Source organism: Siniperca chuatsi, linkage group LG1, assembly GCF_020085105.1.
Source record: "Siniperca chuatsi isolate FFG_IHB_CAS linkage group LG1, ASM2008510v1, whole genome shotgun sequence".
NCBI lineage: Eukaryota > Metazoa > Chordata > Actinopteri > Centrarchiformes > Sinipercidae > Siniperca > Siniperca chuatsi.
The window spans coordinates 8,313,405-8,334,174 of record NC_058042.1 but is presented as its reverse complement, the minus strand read 5'-3'; the positions used below and the strand labels follow the sequence as shown (position 1 = coordinate 8,334,174).

Here is a 20,770-nt window from a genome sequence, read left to right as displayed (position 1 = left end):
AGATAGCATTGGCTGATTAGTAGATAAGCACATATAAACACTTTACATGAAGCACTATCCACCTAGCAGCAGAGGTCTTTTGTTCATTATATAGTCATTTTCAGTCAAAACAGCCAAATACTAGTCAGGCAGTTTGTACTTTCCTATGGACCTTATGGTCAGCAGGGATTTTAACTATGTCCAGACTAATGCTGCTAAATTTAAACATTTATCATTTTTTCTCTGTTTTGCCCTTTAGTCCACAGTGAGCTGTTGTTTTTCCACTCCAAAAACTGAGCTTTTCAAACACACACTGTAGTTTTCATGAATCTGAAAATGCAGGTCTTGGATTTTGTAAATGATGAAATATGTCTGCTCAGACACGGTGAGGAGCTCAATGGCAGTAATGTCAAAAAGCCAGTTTTCTGATGCCTCTAACCCTTATCTGTGATCGCTCATTTTGAATGTCAGTATAGCTAATCACATGATATGGTTGTTGTAATTAACTTGTATTTAATGTCAGACGACATTGCAAACATAAAATAGTGATTCATTTGACAGTCTGTGAAGCAGCGCAGGGATTACTCTTTGCCTGATTAATAGGTAGCATTTATGAACTGCAATCAAATCAAATGACCTGAGAGCAGTAATGTGAACACAAGTTGTTTTAACATGTAAACTGAGTTATCCACCTCAGTGAGGATGTAGTCTTGATATGACAGTGAACAAAGCCTGCAAGATACTGATAATTGCTGGGGATCAGTCATCCTTTTTTATCAAAAGAAAAAGAGACAGATCGCTGTATTTCTGTTTCTCCACCTAACCCTCTTTACTGGAAAACTACCATGGAGGTAGCAGTACAGTTTGAGGCAGTGTGGTGTGAGAGCTTTGTTTATTTGCTGCATCATACCAGAGCCAGGACATTAAAGCCTAATCAGCCAGAGAGCAATATTTCACACTTCTTTGGTTACTGTTGATTTGAGTCACACAGCTGTCAGTCCAAGAGATGCAGAAAGCTGTTGCAGTCAGGGATAAAAAAAAAACAAAAAAAAAAACAAACATATTTCAAATTAAACCTTTTTTTTTTGTGTTTTAAGCAGTATCAAACAAAAGTGACCTAATTTAGTTTCTAATTTAGATTGAATATAATGTATTGATTTGATAAAATCAATACATTTATCTAAAGATTTTTATCTAAAGATAAAAATACATATGTTTTCATAAAATGTAGGGACCACCAACAAAATATTTGTAATACATGCATGTGTAATGGATTTGAGCTTCAGTGAGGTGGCACTTTGCTGACGTTGACACATTAACTGATAAAGATGTCGGCTGACCCATAGACTCCTGATTCCCATCACCTGGATTGGCTGGGTGAATTTCTATTTTGGTAATCAGCTCAAGCACACAATCCAATTAGATGGAGGTTACTGTGGGACTCTCTGAATGGGGACCTGCTTTTATATGACCTGCAGAGAAAAGGATGCCCATTGCCATACTCTGCACATTCAATTCAAGTTAGTTTTTTCCCGCTTAAAATTGTTTTTTCCTGCTTATGTTTGTGCCACAGTTGCTTTTTAATCTGCTAACAACTCACACTGTTTGAATTCTGTCAGTGACTGTGTACAGAAGGCACATCAGATGGAATTTATAACCACTAATCTGTAAGTACTTTATGTTGGCGAGTATATGCAGATTTTGTTCATATACACATTATTGTCAACCAGTTGATTATGGGCAGTTATGTGGTGCTAAAGAGGTGATTTAATAGATTCCCTTTTAATAGGAAGTGATGGTTGAGTCTTATGGGAGACTTTGTACAGCTAAGAAAAAACAATCCAATCATGTTATCACAAAAAGGTCCATCTTCATTGGGAAATGTTAATCCTCAGAAAGTCAACATGGTGTCTACTGTAGAGTACTGGGTTGTTTAGGTATGGGTAGGACTGCAACTAACATTTTTAATTAGAGAATAATCTCTTGGTTTTCTTCTGATAATCATTTAGTCAAAAAAAAAAAAATACAGACAGTAATCAGTCTTAAAAGTGCTTATTTTGTCTGACCAAAGTCAACAAATCCAAACACGCTGCAGGCGTGCAGTGCCTGTTCAGAATGTGCCTGTTCGGAACGGGCCGATTGCTTGGCCTCCAGTATTGCTGCTTGCAGCTTTCTCGAACCGTTCATCCAAACATCTTCACACTCGACACTGCACTTCCTTGGGTCCTCAGCAATAAACCAGCCAAGTGTGAAGTCGATCTGATGAACGGTTGTCGAGAAAATCGTAAGACACATACAGACAGACCTGAGACTTCTTCCATTTTAGTTACATGAAATTGACAGAAAATAAACAAACCATCTGTTTGCTTTTGCCATTTGGTTTATTGTTTTAGTTATGCGTGGGATGTAGACTTAACCCCAGTGCTCCTGGATATCCGTCACTATTCAACCAGTCAGTGCTTGTTTGAATACACAAAGCCACAGCTATGCAGGGCATGTAGCTGAGATTTTGGAGGTGTTTAAAATCTCCTCTGTGAGCTGCGACAAACGACACTCTTCCCTGCATCTCTGCAAGGCAATTTAATGTCACTTTGGAGAAGCATCTTTCAGCCCTTTTTAATGAGGTTTGGTGCATTGGGAGCAGAGACGAGACAATAATTATCATGACCGCATACGTACCTCAATAAAAAATAAAAACAACATAGCATAATGTGTGTTTTTATTATTGTAATTATAGCAGGAATGACAACAAACAAAGGCCTGGGCCCAGTGGCATGCCAGTAAATACACATTTATCGTGGCTAAAGCAATGCTGAAGACATTAATTGTTCTAAATGAAGGTATTTTCTTTCTTCTAACTGTTTTAAAATGGAATAAAACAGTGATTTCTGTCATTGAAGTAGCTACGTTTTTCATCTTACCTCAGTAATTATTGTGATAATATCATGTACCGAGATTGTTCTGGCATATAATCATACTGTGAAATTTTCATGTTGACACATGCCTAATTTGAGGGCATATCTAATTTATGCCTGAGCTGAGAAGCTGTTTTTTATCAGTGCAATTCAAACTATAATTACCTGTTCTGCTTTCCGACATCCAGGACTCGAAACATATGTTATCCATCACATGCGAATGTTTATTTGGTGAATTCCATGTTTTTTGGAGAATTGCCTGCATTTGTGTTGCTAAAAAGGACACAGTGATGTTTTAGCATTTTTGAAAGGTAAGAGAAATTCACAGTAGGAGTCACTTGGAATATTCCCCCTTGCGTCTATTGTCAGCTTTTCTTTGCAGCCCCCTCTGGATATGTCTGTCACATATAAACAGTCAGCAAAAATGGCTAAATAATTCCTGTGCCTGAACGGAGTTGGTGCCCGAATATAGCCGAACCTCATACACATATTTCTGTTTTATGCACAGATGGTGTTCCTAACAGTCACATGCAGAAAACTACATTACGGCAGGTCTGATTTAGTTGTGTTCCACTGCAAATCGACCAGAAATCGCTTTTCCCCCGTCGTTTTCTGCACTTTCGTTGCAGCTTATGTGGCCTCTGTGATAGATTGCTGAATGAAACTGGATCTGTGAAAAAAGGACAAGCACTCTGGGAGTTGCACAGCCTGCATGCCTTTCGCTCAATGGGGCACTCGCTGGGACATTTCCTCAGTGGGGCTTTTTCAAAAGGGCTTGCGCTGCAGTTCCAGCTAAGGGCAAGTACAGTAGGTCAACTGCCGATAGAGTTACAACCTCTCTTTTGTGGAGGTGTTGGACAAATTAGACCTCACAACTGTTTACCCAGTCAAACAGGGACAGCTGCATCTCTCCACCCTCCAAAACCTGCCACTGCCTGTTGTTCCTTTGGGGAGCCATCTGTGAGGAATAAGTAGGCACGGTGATCAAATGATTGTTCAACAGTTTTACCTCTGTCACTGCTGGGGGTGATATGAATAGCCCCTTAACTGAATCAACATGAGCTCTGTGCATTATGTGATCCAGCTGCCATTTTGGACTGTCACTCTAACGAGAGCTGAATAATGGTAGATAATGCAAAATGACTGCTTTTCTGTCAGTCAGTGGGAACAATCCAGCTTTAAAGACTAGAGCACTAGTAAGTGTGCCGTAACAGTTAGACTTGATAAGCCCATTAGGATGAGCCGTATTTACACAAGGCTAATAGTCTAAGGATGTGAAGTGAATTTCTAATAATTTCAGTTTGTGGTTTAAATGCTGTGCAGGTCTGCTGTGTTTGGAATTTTACAAGTCTAATAAATAAAGTAGAAGTTAAATATTCAGCACCTTTTGAACAAGTGGAGCTTGATATCTCAATAACTACAAAATTGTGCATGTTTCTAATGTTTTTATGAATTATTTAGTTCACTGATTGTCTTTACTGTAAGAGTAGTGTGTTGGACATCTCAGAGCAGTTTACCAATTAATTAGTAGTAAAAATGCGAATTTTAGTTTTTTCTTTACTGAAACAACGTGTTAAGTTGCTTGTGGATTCTTATCAAGAATACATTTTGAATTAAAACATTTTTACTAGAGATATTTTTGATAATGCATTGCTGAAATAGCAAATCATGAGGTCAAAATACCACGGCCTGAAAATCGATACAGTCAGCAAAAGTCTGCAAGTCTAGCTAGAAAATATTTCAGATATCCACTAGAAAATTTAGGATTCATTACTTAAGCTGCAAAACATAAAACAAACACACCATGGCGACTAATCAGAAATAAGAACCTATGCTCATGATTTCGAAGATCTTTCTAGGGCTCCACTGTGTACTGTTAAGCTGTATTTTGTCAGTCAGGTCTCTGCAGCACAAAGAGGATAATCATAATTCATGTCTGTTTGAGGCGCTATATTGATCTCATCACCCTTACCACCACTCTACAGTCTTCTGTGGTCAGGCTTCCTTATCCTTCATGTTCTTGCTAAGGGGAAAAGAGAAATACAGATGGGATTGTCAATTACTTACCTACATGTAGTGAGCTCTCAGGGGGACTAAGTTTTCAGAAAATTGACTCTTTCTGGTACCAGCTCATCCTTATGTTCAACACCAGTTTATTTACAGCTTCTAAGGGGTTAAATTAAGCCACTGGTCTGAAAGTACCGCAAGTTCTAGGGGATTGACTGATTGTAACCGTCTGAGTTCTGCCACGAGTACTTAATCAGCGCAGTATACAATGAAATGAAACAGTTACATTAGGGCTGCACAATTAGTTTGAAGCTTCATTCATAGCGTTAACAGTTGAATTCTAAATCAATATTTGAATGCTGCGCAGCTTTTAATTTTTTTTTGCACGTCTATTCATTCTGTTTAAACCCAGTATTTCTGCACAGTTGCGGCTAAAGATTAGGCTACACTAATATTACTAGTATTATACCATTTGTAGAATTAGATTCCAGTGGTGGCTGTGTAGGATTGTTTACAACTTAAGACATTTACAATAACTCCACAATAACTCTGTTGTAAAGTCCAAAAATCTAAATGTATTGAAAAAAGATAGATGTAATCATTTATCAATCAATGTAATCATTAATCAAAATTCACAACATGTTTTTATCTATCAAAATATGATGCTTTAGCCTTTCAAAAGCAACATTTTCACTAAGGTCAAAAAACTTTGCTCTCTCCCGCACACAAAGGGACGCACCTGTTTTAACAGGACGGTCTAGCAGCAATCTAACAGTTATATTCATTAAAGAAAGTTGAATTTTATTTAAAAAAAGACTAACTTATTTAATCCGATTAATCACTTTATTAAAATTGAGGATTTTGTTCGAGGATTTAAAAAAAAATAATGATGAGACATTTAAAGCTTCATTTAAAAACCTCAATAGAAGACTTTTGGTATAGCCCTAGTTTACATGAATATGCGTGTCAGCAACGTTTATTTGTACAGGAAGCTATTTAAAACATTACATTGTACTACTTATAAGGCATGGTGTACAATAAGCTATGGCTTGGTAAGTTACGTTCTTCATTTTCATCATTCATCAATACATTTTAAGAACCTCCAACATTTGGTTGGATTTAAAATTGACTAACTAATTGGCGGATGCTGCAGGCATGTACTAAAGTGCACTAATAGTTACTGATGCAGCTGCCAAGGCAAACTGTATTTATACAGCATGTGTTATTCACAATGGAAACTCAGTGCTTTACATTAAGAATTTCTCAAAATTTTATAACTAAACATATTAAAGATGTTCAAAATACCTCTTTTTACAGCCACACGCGACAAAACACACAAACAACAAACAAGCTGATGTCCACATTGATGCTCACATTTTTCCTGTTACTCTTTGCAATCTATCACTGTTGTATTTTTACAAAGAAAGCTTTTGCAAATATTGAGATAAAACAAAAAGGAATTTATTTGCTGAAAGATATGACATGGTGACCTTTTTTGGCTTTATTGTGCAAGCAAGCAAATACAAGTAACTGACGTTCTCCCGAGGCATACACTGGCTCATTCATGTTTTTAAGCTCCTCCTGTTAATGCAAGATTACCATTGTGTTCTTGAGTTGAAAAGGCACGACTCCATAAACCGTGTGGGGGTGTGTGAGGCCAGCTACTCCTTATTTATCAGCAGTGACACTATCAGCAGTGCCTTGTGAAAAGAGAGCCAGTCATTCAGAACAGTGGGGCCACCTTGGCTGTCAAAGCAGGACTTAAGCTACATTTCCCATGGTTGCCATGACGACTGTGGGAAGTGATTATGAAGAGAGGGTTTCGGAGCAGTGCTGTCACACCAGTGGGTATTACCATAGTGGTTTGCACAGAGATCACCAGAGAATTACTGGCTCATGATCAAATGATTTTTTTTTTGTTTTTGTAGCCAATAAAACGCTCTGTTCTGTGATGACAGAGCCATAGTAGTGTTATTAAATGTCAAATTTATTATTATATATTATATGTAACTCTTTTCTCTTTTCTTTCTAGGGCAAAATGTGGATAAATGGGACAGGAACGAGTAGACCGTGAGGATTCTCTAACCCTTGCCCCTGAGTCCCAACCGTCTGAAAGGGTGTCGGACCTCACTGAGGCAATCCTGGGCCGTTGGCACTAAAATGTCCCTAAGTGGTGGCACTGCAGGCGGGAAAGGTGTGGACTCTAATGCGGTGGACACTTACGATAGCGGGGATGAGTGGGATATCGGTGTTGGAAATCTGATTATTGACCTTGACGCTGACTTAGAGAAGGACAAACTTGAGATGTCTGGCACCAAGGACGGCATGGCGGCACCACCCAGTGCAGTGGCAGCATTGCCTGACAACATCAGGTTTGTTAGTCCAGTGTCTGGCTCTCAAGGCAAGGAAAGCAAATCCAAATACAAGCGCAGTAAGAACTCTAAAGACAATAGTAGCAAAGCTTCAGCAGGAGATGGGGGTAAAAAAGAAACTACAGGGCGGACTCAAGGGGAGCCAACAGGCACAGCAGTGAGTGCAGGAGCTGCTGGCAACAATTCAACCTCTGGGAAGAACATGGAAAAAGGGGGCAAAGCCTCCAGAGGTGTTCTCAGTGGTAAAAAAGAGAAAGAAGGGGCTAGTGGGAAAAGTAAGAAGGACAAAACAGATGGAGCCCAAGCCGTGGCAATAGCTGCTGCGGAGAAGGATGTTGTGTCTCAAGCCCAAGTTGCTTTGGGGAATAGTCGTAATACGTCCTTTGAGAACACACAATCAACAGACTTGGCAGAAGCCAATCAAATGGGAAATATTGCACTTGAACCTGTTGGGATAGTACCAGCATTGACCACGAAAACTGAACCAGAGGAGGTGGAAAATGGTAATAGTGAATGCAAGACGTTGAAGAAGGTAAAAAATGACAAGGTGAGTTTTTCAGTTTACTCTCTTTTGATGCTGCATGGGTTTGTTTGGTGTTGTGTTACATAATTTCACTGACTAGTCTTGATGAAAGTAGTAATCAGCTTTAAATATATTTGTATCAAAAAAGTCAATTATTTTGGTAATTAGCCTCTTATAACAAACCTACCCACATACAAACATTGTTCTGTTTCGAAAGTCGAAGTCTAAATGAAGCTATGCTAACTGCCCTCCTAGTGTATTTTTGAGGTTTCTTAGTGAGTGCTGTAAAAGTTCAATTTCAATCCTTGTTTTGAACAAGCACAGTTGTTAAAATGTGTTAGCAACAACTCAGTTATCGGTTTCTTTTCCAGAATCCAGCAACAATTAAAAACTGGGCAGTTGCATTTGTCTGTGAAATGTATTGTTTGAAACAGTACAGGCTTTTATCAATTTAATTTTGATGGTATGAATTAATAGACCAAACACTGTAGGGCTTCTTGTGCTTTGTGGTAGCCTGTCACTTACAGCAGGCTTGGAGATGCACTCTATTCCCTGAAGCTGCCTGACATGTAATGCATAAAAAGACCTACTGCTGTTTTCTCTTTTATTACCACACGGTGAATAAGGGCACCCTTGACGAATATGATGCTGAGACCAGCTACAGGAAATAGCCCCTTATTGACAGTAGAGGCTTGATTCATTTTAAAAGGCTGCATAAGTGCCTTCATATTTTAAAAATGTCTTATCCCATGATACAAAAAATGAATAAGAGCCAACATGAGTTGCAAATAACCATGAAATTGTAATGTACTGTAATGTCAGGCAAGAATATAAGACATTGTCAGCCATATACATCACATTACGCCTGTGAAGTTAAGTAAATATCACATCGTGTTCCACTTTTTTTTTTCTTAACACAATTTCACCGCTTAAATTATCTTACAAGAACAATATAAAGATTTGTGTAGCTATTCACCCACACTTATCTTGTTCTTTCACAGAGTTGATCTATCACTGTGTCTATTGTATGCCTCATAGCAGCCTTTTCATGCTCTGGCAGTATAAAAGACAGCAGAGCAGGGAGGTGCTGAGGACTGTTTTTGTCTGTCATCGTGTTCCATTCTTAATCCCACAAGCCCTAGCAATGCCTGGTGGAGCAGTGTGTGGGGGAGGGAGCTGGTGCAAAGCACGCCTTCGTCGTTTTTCCTGCTGCTCTGAAAGTGGCATGGGGGGATGGGCGGTGAGGAAGCCTGTTTGATTCCTTAAATCCAGGACACCCAGTCATGAACACAAGCTGTAGAGTCTCCTTGGGCTGGCTGCTATGAAAGGAAATTTCATGAAAGTCTTTGTAATCATAATGTATTTAGAATGAAAAGGCTTTTGAGAGAGAACCACATGAATTGGTTGACATCACTGAATAAATGAGAGAGGTCACAACTGCTTTCAAATAGCTAGCTGGTGAAAGGTATCCTTGAAAGTGTGATGAAAAAAAGGATGTAATTATATTGCTGCACACATCAACTTTGGTTTTAAGAGCAGTTTTTAGGTTGGCAACCTCAGTTAATGGATGTGCTCAAATGCATTAAATAGGGCATTTTTCTCAAAAAATTAAACCAAAGAACATCACTATGTATAAACATCCTGTGTCATTTGGACATTGTAAGTCAGTTTGCCTCAACATGGCGACACTGGAACATTTTATCACATAAGGAGGAGGGTCATAGTACAGCAATAGTAAGGATGAATCCAAACCTAGTGTTGACACCAAAGAGGTTGATAACTCATACACACTTGAATGACCACAGACTTGTAATTTTTAGAATAGTTAAGGAAAAAGTAAACATTGCGAGAAAATGAGATGTGATGTATAGAGAACATCCTGGATGTAATAAAAGAACTGGATACCATGTTTGAAGAAGATGCCCATTCATTCCATTGAAAGTAGGTTTTCACTTACAAGGAATTTGGCTTGGAGGTGTGGTGCATAACAGTCAAAATATACAAAGCAAGAGAAAAAACAACTACTGCAAAAGTCAAGCAATCACCATGCGCATAACCCAAAAAAACTTCCTGAAGGCTAATATACTGACATAGCTCTTTGGGGCTTTTAAATATGTATTTGGCCCAATGGTTCAAATTATGATACAAAGAGTTTCTGTTACACTCAGAAAAATGTATTCGTTATTTTACAGCCATTTCTTTTTGGACCCAAGCAATGTCACACAACCTACAGGTCCAACTGTAGCCACTATGTTACAACTGTTCCTGGGGACTTGGGAGACCCCGTTTGACAGGTTGCTCGGTATTAGTGACAAGTGTTAGCTAACACTTCTTAAAATTTAAATTAGTTACAGTTAGCTAGCATACATACTGTATTTCACGTGCCCTTCGAACTGAAATCACGCTGGCATTGTAACAGATATTGCCACTGGCAACAGTAAAAGCAAAAGGTTGCTGCAAACGACAGAACCGCATCGGTCTTATACAGTCTCGTTCAGGCTGTGACATCCCATCCTGAACTCCACCATAACATCAGCCAGAAACATAATCCCCATGCCTGGAATGAGCATTTAACCTGACTGTTTTTTGTCACAGATCATCAGTCAGTAGAATCCCATTTCTTCATCGCACACTAGCCACAGTAGCTAGTGTTGAGTGTCCACAGGCTGGATCTTTTTGGCAGCCTGCACAAACTGTGAAATTGATACTGAATCTGATTTTTTGGGGTGAAAAATGACTAGTGACCTGACTCACAACTTCCATCAGTGCCCTGTGGCAGGATCAGGGAATCCCACTTACTTACTTATATGATGTTACACCTTTCTGATGGTTGAGTTTAAAAATGCTCTATATATTTAGCCCTTGTGGCTTTTAAAATGTAAATTCAGAAAAGAATTTTAATCTGCACATTGCTCACTCTTTTCCCAGTGATGTGACAGAATTATCAGGTAATATGGAACTTCATCGCTGTCCTATATCTGTTCTTTTTGATTGCTGTAGATATTGTGCATATTATGAAAAATTAAATAATACAACAAAACAGCATTATTTAAGACTAGTGCATTGCCTGTTCAAAACATGCCTGCTTGGAAGTGACCGATTGCTTGGCCTCCGGTATTGCAGCTTTCTCAATATCTTTCTCAAACTTCATATGGTAATTGAAGGACCATCCCTGATCAAACCTATGTGGCATGTGGCTATAACTATGATTCATAGTTATAGTGCCACCTATATTTAAAGGGCTGTACTACACTTTGAACGTCTGCTCAAGGGATTTTACTATTTGCTTCAAATTTGGTCACCACAAGCTTGCCTGACTCTAAATTGAAAAGGTACGGTTGATGTGTTGAACGGGGTTGCCATTGCAGACGCATGACGTCATGTTAAACATTAAGTGGGAATATCTCAGCAATGCTTTGGCTGTTCAGCCTCAAACTTCATATGGTTGTTGAAAGACCACTCCTGATCACACCCGTGTGACATTCATGAGGCATTGTTATAGTGCCACTTACATTCAAAGAGGTATATTGCATTTTAACTTCTCCTGTGATGTCTTGGCTATACACTGAGGCTTCACAAAACATGTTCCAAAAAAGATGGTGTTGTTGCCAAACAGGAAGTAAAGCTCTTTCTCTGCACCAGTTTGGTAGTATATTACCTACTTTTCATAGTAAACAGGAAGTCAGCAACACTGGCACATATCTACAAAGAACTTGACTATGTAGTGAGGCATCCCAAGATGTTTTGTTCTAAAAGACATGGTGTTGCTGCCAAACTGGAAGTAAAGCCCTATCTCTGCAGCAATTGGTGTATTGGCATGAGTTTCATATGTAAACAGGATTAGCTACAAAATAAAGCAGGACACCACAGGGAGTTGAAACCCATCTCAGTAAACTGATAGTCCATCACCAGTGTCTTTAGCTTTTTGTGTCTAAAATGTTAGGAAAAGCAAAACCTGCATTACATGTGGTTTGTGGTCAATGTCACACTATTTTGAAATAATTTCAGTTTTGTCAAAAATCTGTAGTTTTGAAACTATTTTTTGATTTATTATGAATTCCTGATATGTATTTACTTATATTCCCAGATTCAGCAGTGTTGGGGCTATTGAATGGTAATGTCCATGACACAATCAGGGATGGGCAAAAATAGCGTTTAACTTAATAGTTCATTCCCAAAGTTACATCGCTGATGCTTGAAATGTTTGAGTTTAGTGAAACACAATGGCAAACTTATATCTCCGGTCTCTCTTTCTTCATCTGTTCTTGAATGTACTTTAGGCATTATTATACATCCATGACTGTAGCGAGTGTCGGAGAGTGAGCTGTACCCAGTATGCCGTTTGGCGGTTTAACAGTTAATAGGGGTCCCCTTTCAATACACTACACAGTGTGTACTAAGTAATATTACTAATAAATATATCCTGTATATCTCAATAGCTTGCTCTTGACACTGCACTCCCTTGGGTCCTCAGCAATACACCCGCCAAGTGTGAAGTCGATCGGATGAACGCTTGTCAAGATAGGCGAAAGACAGACATACTGACAGAAAGAGACAGAGATTCCTTCCTTTATAGTTAGATGTTGGGAAGTAGATTTGGAAATTTGTTAGCCTCATTACAATTTGGTTGTTGATTTAAAAGAACTAGCTGTCCCACGTTCAGTGTAATTCAAACATTAATCAGTATGTGTCTCACCAGCACTCTTGTTCTCCATGGTAGAGGTGTAATAGCGTGGCTACATTGTCTGTGTCCTAAGTTAAAGCTCCCCAACGCATTGGCTCTCAGATGCTGAATAAATCATCTGTACTTCCTTCGTACAAGTGCTAACCAGCTCTGAGTGTGTCTCGCTCTCCCACCTCTCATTATACAAATCTAGAGGAGTAAGGCATTCGTCAGCTGCCTCGATGTGCCGCTGGCCTTGATAAATGGAGCAGCTCTCATGGAAAATTACATTGGCAATGTTACTTTGAAAAGGGTGGAGAGAAAGGAACGGCTGCACTTGAATGAAAGAGCACAGCCACCGCTCTGCATTGCTGCTGATGTCCGGCTTGGGTTGTGGAGGGATCTCATCAGAGCTAGCTTGAGTTCTTTCTCTTTGCCTGTGCCTGACTGACTGTTGCTATTGTGTTACAGTTCATTCCTTTTAAGTAGTGCCAGGGCTTTTAAAGGCTCTGGAATAGAAGAGAGACTTTGACTTAGCTTAAGAAGGGGAGTAAATTACATCAAGAAGCTCACTACAAAGTGAGGCTGTTAGGTTACCTGTCCTTGTTCTACTAAAGCTAATTCTGTAGCGATAAGCAGAGTTGTTGCTTTAATAACAGATTTTTTTAACTTTCCGTAGCTGACAATTCGACACCCATTTCACGGTGTGACTGGTCAGCTGTGCAGAGGTATTTCAAGTGTATGTAAAATCACATAAAATAATCAGATTTATGTTCAATGTAATGATCACTGAATAACTCAGTTTTTAGTTATTAATCACAGCCCTCTTGGAATCACAAAGTTTTAAACAAATAACACAATGTATTCATATGATCAATGTTTGATTCCACTGAAAGTTGATAAATGATAGTATTGAATTATCTCCTAGCCCTAGTTCATTGCTGTTTGCGATTTCTGTGTTGTTGCCTCTGCCTGTTTGAAGCGTTCACCCTCAGGGAGTCCCTCACTACTACAGGAAGAAAACATTCGACACTAATTGTTTTCCACGTCTGCTATTAGCATCTGCCTTCACAATAATGTGTACTAGTTTGAGCTTGTAGGCAAAACAAAACACTAGATTACACAAGTATAAAAATGAAATCAAAGAAGTTGATAACAGACATGTTGACCATTAAGTTCTTTTTAGTCACTGAACAGCTATTAGAATGGATATAAAACATTTAACTGTAGTAATATTAACATTATTTGGGTCTTTTTATATTTTCATTTAAATGTCCATGTCCCAGGGATACTCCTTCCAAATCAGAACAGCTAGTAGAATCAGTGTAAATAAAAATGGCATGTCTAATCACATGATGGAAAAAATAAATCACAGCAAAACACTGATCTTTTTAAAGGTCACAAATGGCAGTTGCATACAGTGCTTATGGATTGTCGGGGGGACGACGACACTGTTTTATAGGGTTACTTGGCATCCAATGTTTTAACCTTTAAACCTTTCATAAAATATACAGTGGTAAACAACTCAGTAAAATAAATAGAAAACATGTACTGATGCAATTATGTTTTGCAATTATGTTAGAGAATTTTTTTTTTATCACTGTTTTCTCAAAAATGCTTATTGATGATTATGTAGATGGGTGTGGGCTTATCAGATGAACACAACCTTGCAGAAGTTAATAGAAGATTGATTTAGAGATGGGAATAAAATTTAAATACTTTCGTCTCACTTACACACAGCTTCAAAGATTAGTTCTCTCATGTAATTTGGTACAAACCCAAAATGCTGCCAAATAAAAGCAATTTCAGTGTTTTTAGCGTCCAACTTGTTTCTGCTCACTATCTTTTTTTCCTTTTTATCAGAGGAAGACCAGTCAGTGACAATAATATAATCAAAAAGAGTTGAAACATGGTTTTAAAAATATCCCAGTATACCATCTTTACCACCAGTATTTCCCAGTCTTACATTTTGTACATTCCATTCCTGGACCTTGAAGGACACGTAAATAGGTCAATCACTAATAAGCAGGCTTTAGCTGGTGTCTACGTAGGGCATAATCCATTATTTCAAGAACCTATTAAAGTTACAAACTTGTTCAGATTCACATTGCTGTGTAGATTAGTCATCAGCCTTAACCCTAGAACTCCATATTAGAGAATTGTTATAGCATAAGCCACAATTATACCAGATTCCTCAGCCCACACAGCACACCACAGATTCAGATATTGAATTAGAAGAAGAATGCCGTGGCCCACAAAGTTTATAGTCTTGTTGCTCAGGAAATCCTTGTCGAGAGGCACCACAGGCTTTTTGTTAGGAAATATTTAATACTGGAACCAGGTCTTTCCAGTCATAAACACTGCTTGCAGCCACCTTGACCTTAGTGAATGTTTAGCTTGATTTGTGTCCCATCTCTCCGCTTCCTGAAGGGTTTTGGGATTTGTTCTCACTTTTTGATATTGAGTATAAAGTAAGCTTGCTTTTACCGCAAGTGCACACTGGAATAATGACTTCGAGTTGTTGTTGGAATGAGCACGACTGGTCTTAGTAGTGAGAGGATCAAATTCTGCAATGAGAGCCTTATTGGCAATTTGGCCCTTTTTGATGTGTTTCAGTTTTTTCTCCACGAAAATCTCACTAACAGGCAGTTTCCCTTTCAGTTGTGTGATCACTTACTATTGCATTGTCATATTGACCTGGGCGCATGTATTACATCTGTATAGTTGATACATGGATCCTCTAAAAAAAATAATTGGTCATGTCTATCTTACTACAAATGTGTTCCACAACAGACAGTCTTAATCAACGGAATAGTGTTTTTAAATCATACCTGACAATTTTCCCAAAGCTAATCAAGGTGCATATAAACCTCGAGACTCGCTGGTGGGAATGTGAGTGCTCCTTTATTAGAATAGCGTGGTTATTATATATATTATTATGAGTAGTAGCACTCTGATTCCCACTTTCAAGCATTTTGCGTTCATTAGTTTTTCATGGTCACTTTTGTATTTTGTAACATAACGTGTTAGATTTCTTTTTTCAGTATAATTGTATTTATGTGTGTTGTGTTTTTATAGTTTGGTATCTGAAAAGTAATTTTTGATGGTTCTGTTTTTATCAGTTTAGATATTGTTGTAATTTAGTTTTAGTTTGTGAAGTGTACCAGAGATCAGAGGCCTTTGTCTTGAAATATACTGTAACACAAATAGAGACCTCAGATATCCTTTTTGAATGCATTTCTTTCCAGTTAATCAAAATATGTGAGCTTCAGAATATAATGGGGTGTACATATCTGCAGTCTGTAAAAGCCTCTGCCATTCAGCCCCTTGAAATTTAGGTAGTAGTTTATTTTAACATCAGTATCATTTCAGAAACCTCATTTTACCTTCTGTTTTAAACAAAAACAACATAATATAATACATTAAAAATTAATGTGATGGTTTTCTACAGGGACACAAAACATGTTGGGCAACTTTTGCAAAAAGCAATCACAGATCTGTCAAACAAAGCCCTTGTCATGCTTTGTCTTTCCCTCGTTGTCTTTCTCTCTCCTAAGCTTTCCACGAGGTGTGTTACTGTGTCTGGATCAGCTTGCTATGAGGGAGGCATGTGTGGGGGGAAGGGAGCAAAGGCTTGTACAACTAATTCAGCTTATGAAAGACTTATGCAGCAAGAGCAGCTGTCTTCCATTGTCAGCCTTCAAATTTCCAGTGTGCCTCATTTCGCCTCTCAATGCGTGAGTAGCAAGAGAGCCAGGGAAGGGAGAACAGAGAGGAAACAAACCATAAGAAGGAAAAAAAACAAGCGAGAGAAAGAGAGAGCCAAATATCAAGACTTTCATTGCACTAACTCAACGTAGGCCTAGTTTTGTTTTTTCTATTTAAAACCGTGGTGGGTGTGTGGTTGGACCATTGGTCTAATAATAAACCATGAGCCTATTCAGACCCAGTGTGCAGTATGCAGATAGATAAAACGAGCTCTGCTGTGGTGAGAGGGGAGAGAGAGGGCATATGAGGGGTAAGAGGAGGAGGAGGAGGAGGAGGTGGGGGGGTAAAGAACTGCCTGAGATTAGGAGAGGAGGGAGGGAGGGTTGAACAGTGTTATGAATGGATAGAGTCTTTAACCCCCCAACACACTGAATAGTTTGTCACAGGCTGCTGCGGCTGTATGTGGAATGAGAGGAGCTGGCTGAGAGCTCTTGGATTCCTGAATCCTTGAGGCATGTGGTCTGATTAGCAGAACAAAACCCACACAGTGGGGAGGAGCAGACGTGGCTTTTTTCCCCCCTCAACTGGAATTTTCTACCAGCGAGGGAAGAGGTGGCTCAAAGTTTGTACTTGCTACGGTTGTAAAAGAGTTTGCAGACTATGTTCTGGGATTTCTCAGTCGTTTCTGAAGGCTTTGTTTCTGCATGATCTCTATTATAACGAATTTCCCTCCTCTTAATTCTTTCATTCATGGTAGTTCGACCCTTAAATTTGGATGTTTTCTGGTGCACATGTTAAAATAATTATCAATATCTAAACAGGTTTGACCATGAAACACTTGATGAGAAAACATTTGTAGTCCTAGAGCGTAACTGCTTGTGAAAGGTTTTTTGTTTAACAAAGAGGAAGTTAACAGCAAGGCAGTGTTTGAGCAAGAGTGATTATAGGAGGATTACGTGTCTTGTGCCCCCTCCCCCCAATACTTTTCTAAAGCCACGTTTCCACCAAGCAGTCCGGTTCAGTTCGTTACACATTAGAACGGTTTTTGTTACCCCTCTGTTGAGGAACCTAGCACACTGACCCTGGACTTAATGGTGGTGCTAGAAACACTGCAGTCCATTGATTCAACAGAATCGTCACTTCTTGCACGGCAAAGGACTCAATGCACAAACTTGCCATTTTTAAATATCCCATCGATTACGATGGAGACTCTAAACACTCCACACAAATTCTTATTTAATTCTGAAAATGTCGGCCTGCAACTCCATTCCTTGGATGATCAGCGAGGTGCCGATGTTCCTCTATTGCGTTAGATATTATGTCACGCTATTTACATGGTTGTTTCGGCTTTTACCATCCGGTAACAACCCCGCCTACAATTTAAGAGTACTGTCTGTACTGTCTGTGTCATCGATTGCGTCGACTACTCGCAGCAGCCCGATCCCATACACCCTCTGGAACCAGTCCTGAGATTTTTAGCTTGATGTTTTTTTTAGCTGTGACATCTTCTGACTTGTGTCTCTGCTTAATGAAATGTCATAGTACATACTCACTACCAGTTTTATGTGCTGCACTTTTACATTTAGTGTATGAGCAATGACATAAGCAAAACACATCTTTATTTGTCTTTATTTGCTTGCCCATTCTCTCTCATTCTCTCATTGTGGTCCCTCAAGCGCTATCTTTTTGGGCTATAGCTTCAAATCTAATGATGGCTGCAATCAACAATTCTTTTCATCGATTAAACTGTTTTCGCAAGTTATTGATTCATTGTTTGGTCTATAAAACATCAGAAAACAGTGAAAAATGCCATCACATTTTCCTAGAGCTCAGGGGGATGTCATTAAATGTCTTATTTTTTCTGACCAAAAGCCCCAAACCCCCAAATATTCAATTTACTATATTATAAGACCAAGAAAAGCTGCAAATTCTCACATTTGAGAACCTGGAACCATCAAATGTTTGGCATTTTTGATTGAAAAATTACTGAAATTATTAATTGAGACAAATTTTCTTTTGACTAATTGATGAATCAACTAATTGTTGCAGCTATAAATAAAAATACCAACTCTACAGTAGTTTAAGCTAGGTATCAAGTGGACAAATGCTTACTTGTGTTTGGATGGGGTGGGAAATAAAGAATGAGATCACATCTGAACCAAAACATACATGAGTTTATTAAACAAACAATACCTTTTGATATACTAATATGCACGCATGTAATTCATAAAATTCTTTGTGTGTGCATTGATTTCCAGCGACAGTTTGATTGGGAAATGTTTTCTGACAAAACCTCTTCTACAGGCCCACTGCTTTAAGTTAACAGCCTGCTGCAACACATCTAGACTAGACGGGACGATATACTCTGTCAGGAAAGTACTTTTTTTTGCATACCAAAATACATTTGGAGAGATGCTTTGAACAATACAGTGTTCTCAAGTTTGCTGTATAGACTAGTCAGACCCCACTGTGTGATTATCTATAATTGGCCTAAAAATACCAGTTGACTGGATGTATAGCCTTTTGGGAAAACAAGAATACATATTTGTGTGTGGCTTGTTTGACTTTCAGTTTTGGGTCCCTGCAATGTAGTTACATTGGCATGACTCCTCTGAAATACTTGACAAACTCTAGTGAAGGTGAAGCGTCCTCAGTGTTTTTGAATAAAGTAAGGGGAGGACTATAAGTTATTTTTCCTGGGAAACCTGGAAGATTAGGGTAAATCATTCATTAGTAAATGAATAAAGCACTAATGACACAAGGGTTGTCTATAGTTTTGCAAACCCTATTATTGTTTAACTTAAAATAAGCAGAAGTTTCTTATTACTTTGGTGTAATAAAACCATGTGTCATACAAATGTTTATCTTCTAGGTATGAGATATTTGTTATTACAGCAGCAGTCTTTTTAGTTTCAACTCCTGTTACACACAGCTAGGCTTCTTGTCATTTTACTCTCGGTTAAACTCTCACAGAGGTAGACAACTGAGCAAACACACATAATGGCTAATCAATTTTCTTATCTGTCAGATGGTGTTGTTTGCGGGTGTTTGCTTGTTGTTTTCTGGCTGAGGAGGTTCTCTGGGCTTATCCCGCTCATTACATTTTGCTGGATGTCAAAAGACTGTCTGCCAAAAATAGAGCAGCAGTCCACATTTCAGCATGAGAAATTGGAGAAGCAAGTTAGATCATGCGCTTTGTCTTGCCTAAGAGCCAAACTAAGAGGTCAGCCTCAAGAGCAAACCTTTCATACGCGCTTTTCTCTAATCCAGTGACTACCGTGTCCATTTTGAGCATAATTGAATATCATCTGTTTAAATATAAATAACTGCCTCTTGTATATTTAAAAATAATATGACAACATAGAGGTCTTTGGCTTTATTTTGTGAGAAGTATGCATTTGAGGTTTGGTGCGTTGTGTCTGTGCATGAGTGTGTGCATGCATGCTTCCAAGCTTGGAAGTACAGATCTGAGATGAAAGGATTTTCTTTCCCATTCTAATCCACACAGACAGCTAGGCCCTTGTGATTATTCCCACCCCCTTCTCTGCACTCATCTCTTTGAATGCAGGGCCTTTCTAATTCACCCTAAAAAGGGTTTCAAAAGGGGATTATACCGCTGATAGAAATTAAAGGGAGAACAGGTCCGTCCTTTGGGACCAATGTCAAACATTCATGAGTCGATGGATGCTTGCACCATGCACAATATAGGACTGAATTTGGAACTGGTTTTCATTTTGCAGGGCTCGGTTTTTTCAATACCAAACTTCTGATTTTGAGAGGTTATTTAATGTGAATGTTTACTAGTTGTTACTGCAAAATTTCCCAAAGATTTGTTGATCGATTGAGCACCAGAGCATACGCCTTCATGGAATTTGTTGGTTTACAAGGCTCCCCCTTAAATATATACCTTTTCTCTCAAGTAGTAGATGTTCTGTGATTCAAATTATGCAAATTGATATTTTTTTAACAAAGAAATTTCATCGTTGTTGTAATACTAAAAGTAACTTTTTTTATTGACATCCTGTAAGAATATCATTAAAGTTGACAATTATAGGGAGAAATTACATTCCAAGATGTAAGATGTCATTAGGGTATAAAAGCAAGACCAATACTTCCTTAATCTAAGGGGGAAAAATATAGGCAAAGTGCTTTATTCAAGGTTTTTTCCTTTTGTTCAGCAGTATTTGCCTTAAATCTACTTATTTGGCAAAGCATGATTCTCATGAAAGCGTTATACTGAAGCCATTCATGTTAAACATGTTGGGGAAAGAGAGTTTGTTTGAGAATGAGGTAAAGCATCGTGTGGCTCACTGACCTGGGCCTCAGTCCAACAACTTAACGCTTCATCACCACTGAATCCCTTAAATCCTCACCCCAATCTAATGCTCTTCAAGAGAAATAAATAGATAAATAAACTTTATATGCATGAAGTGTACAAAGACTGTTGGATGGTACTGTTCTGCTGCCCTAACTGAAGTTTAGCTTTGCTGCCAAGTCTTTTCAAACTCGATGACATGGAACTATTTGACTTTGGCATCAAGGAGTCGGTTACTGTTTACATGACATTTTAAATTTATGCAGTTGGCAGTGGCTCTTTGACCTG

The 20,770-nt window shown here is 38.6% G+C and overlaps 1 protein-coding gene across 4 annotated transcripts in view; it reads left to right on the top strand.

Annotated features, from left to right (window-relative positions):
- The window catches only part of LOC122881252 (zinc finger protein 609-like), an 85,067-nt gene that overhangs the window by 25,932 nt on the left and 38,365 nt on the right, over positions 1 to 20,770 (top strand). For 3 of the 4 annotated variants that reach the window (XM_044207205.1, XM_044207196.1, XM_044207226.1), the window contains exon 2: positions 6,934 to 7,820. In XM_044207205.1, the coding sequence (XP_044063140.1) occupies positions 7,062 to 7,820 (759 nt within the window). In that variant the 5' untranslated portion in view covers positions 6,934 to 7,061. The remainder of the gene's footprint in view (positions 1 to 6,933; positions 7,821 to 20,770) is intronic. The other variant, XM_044207215.1, reaches the window with a different exon arrangement.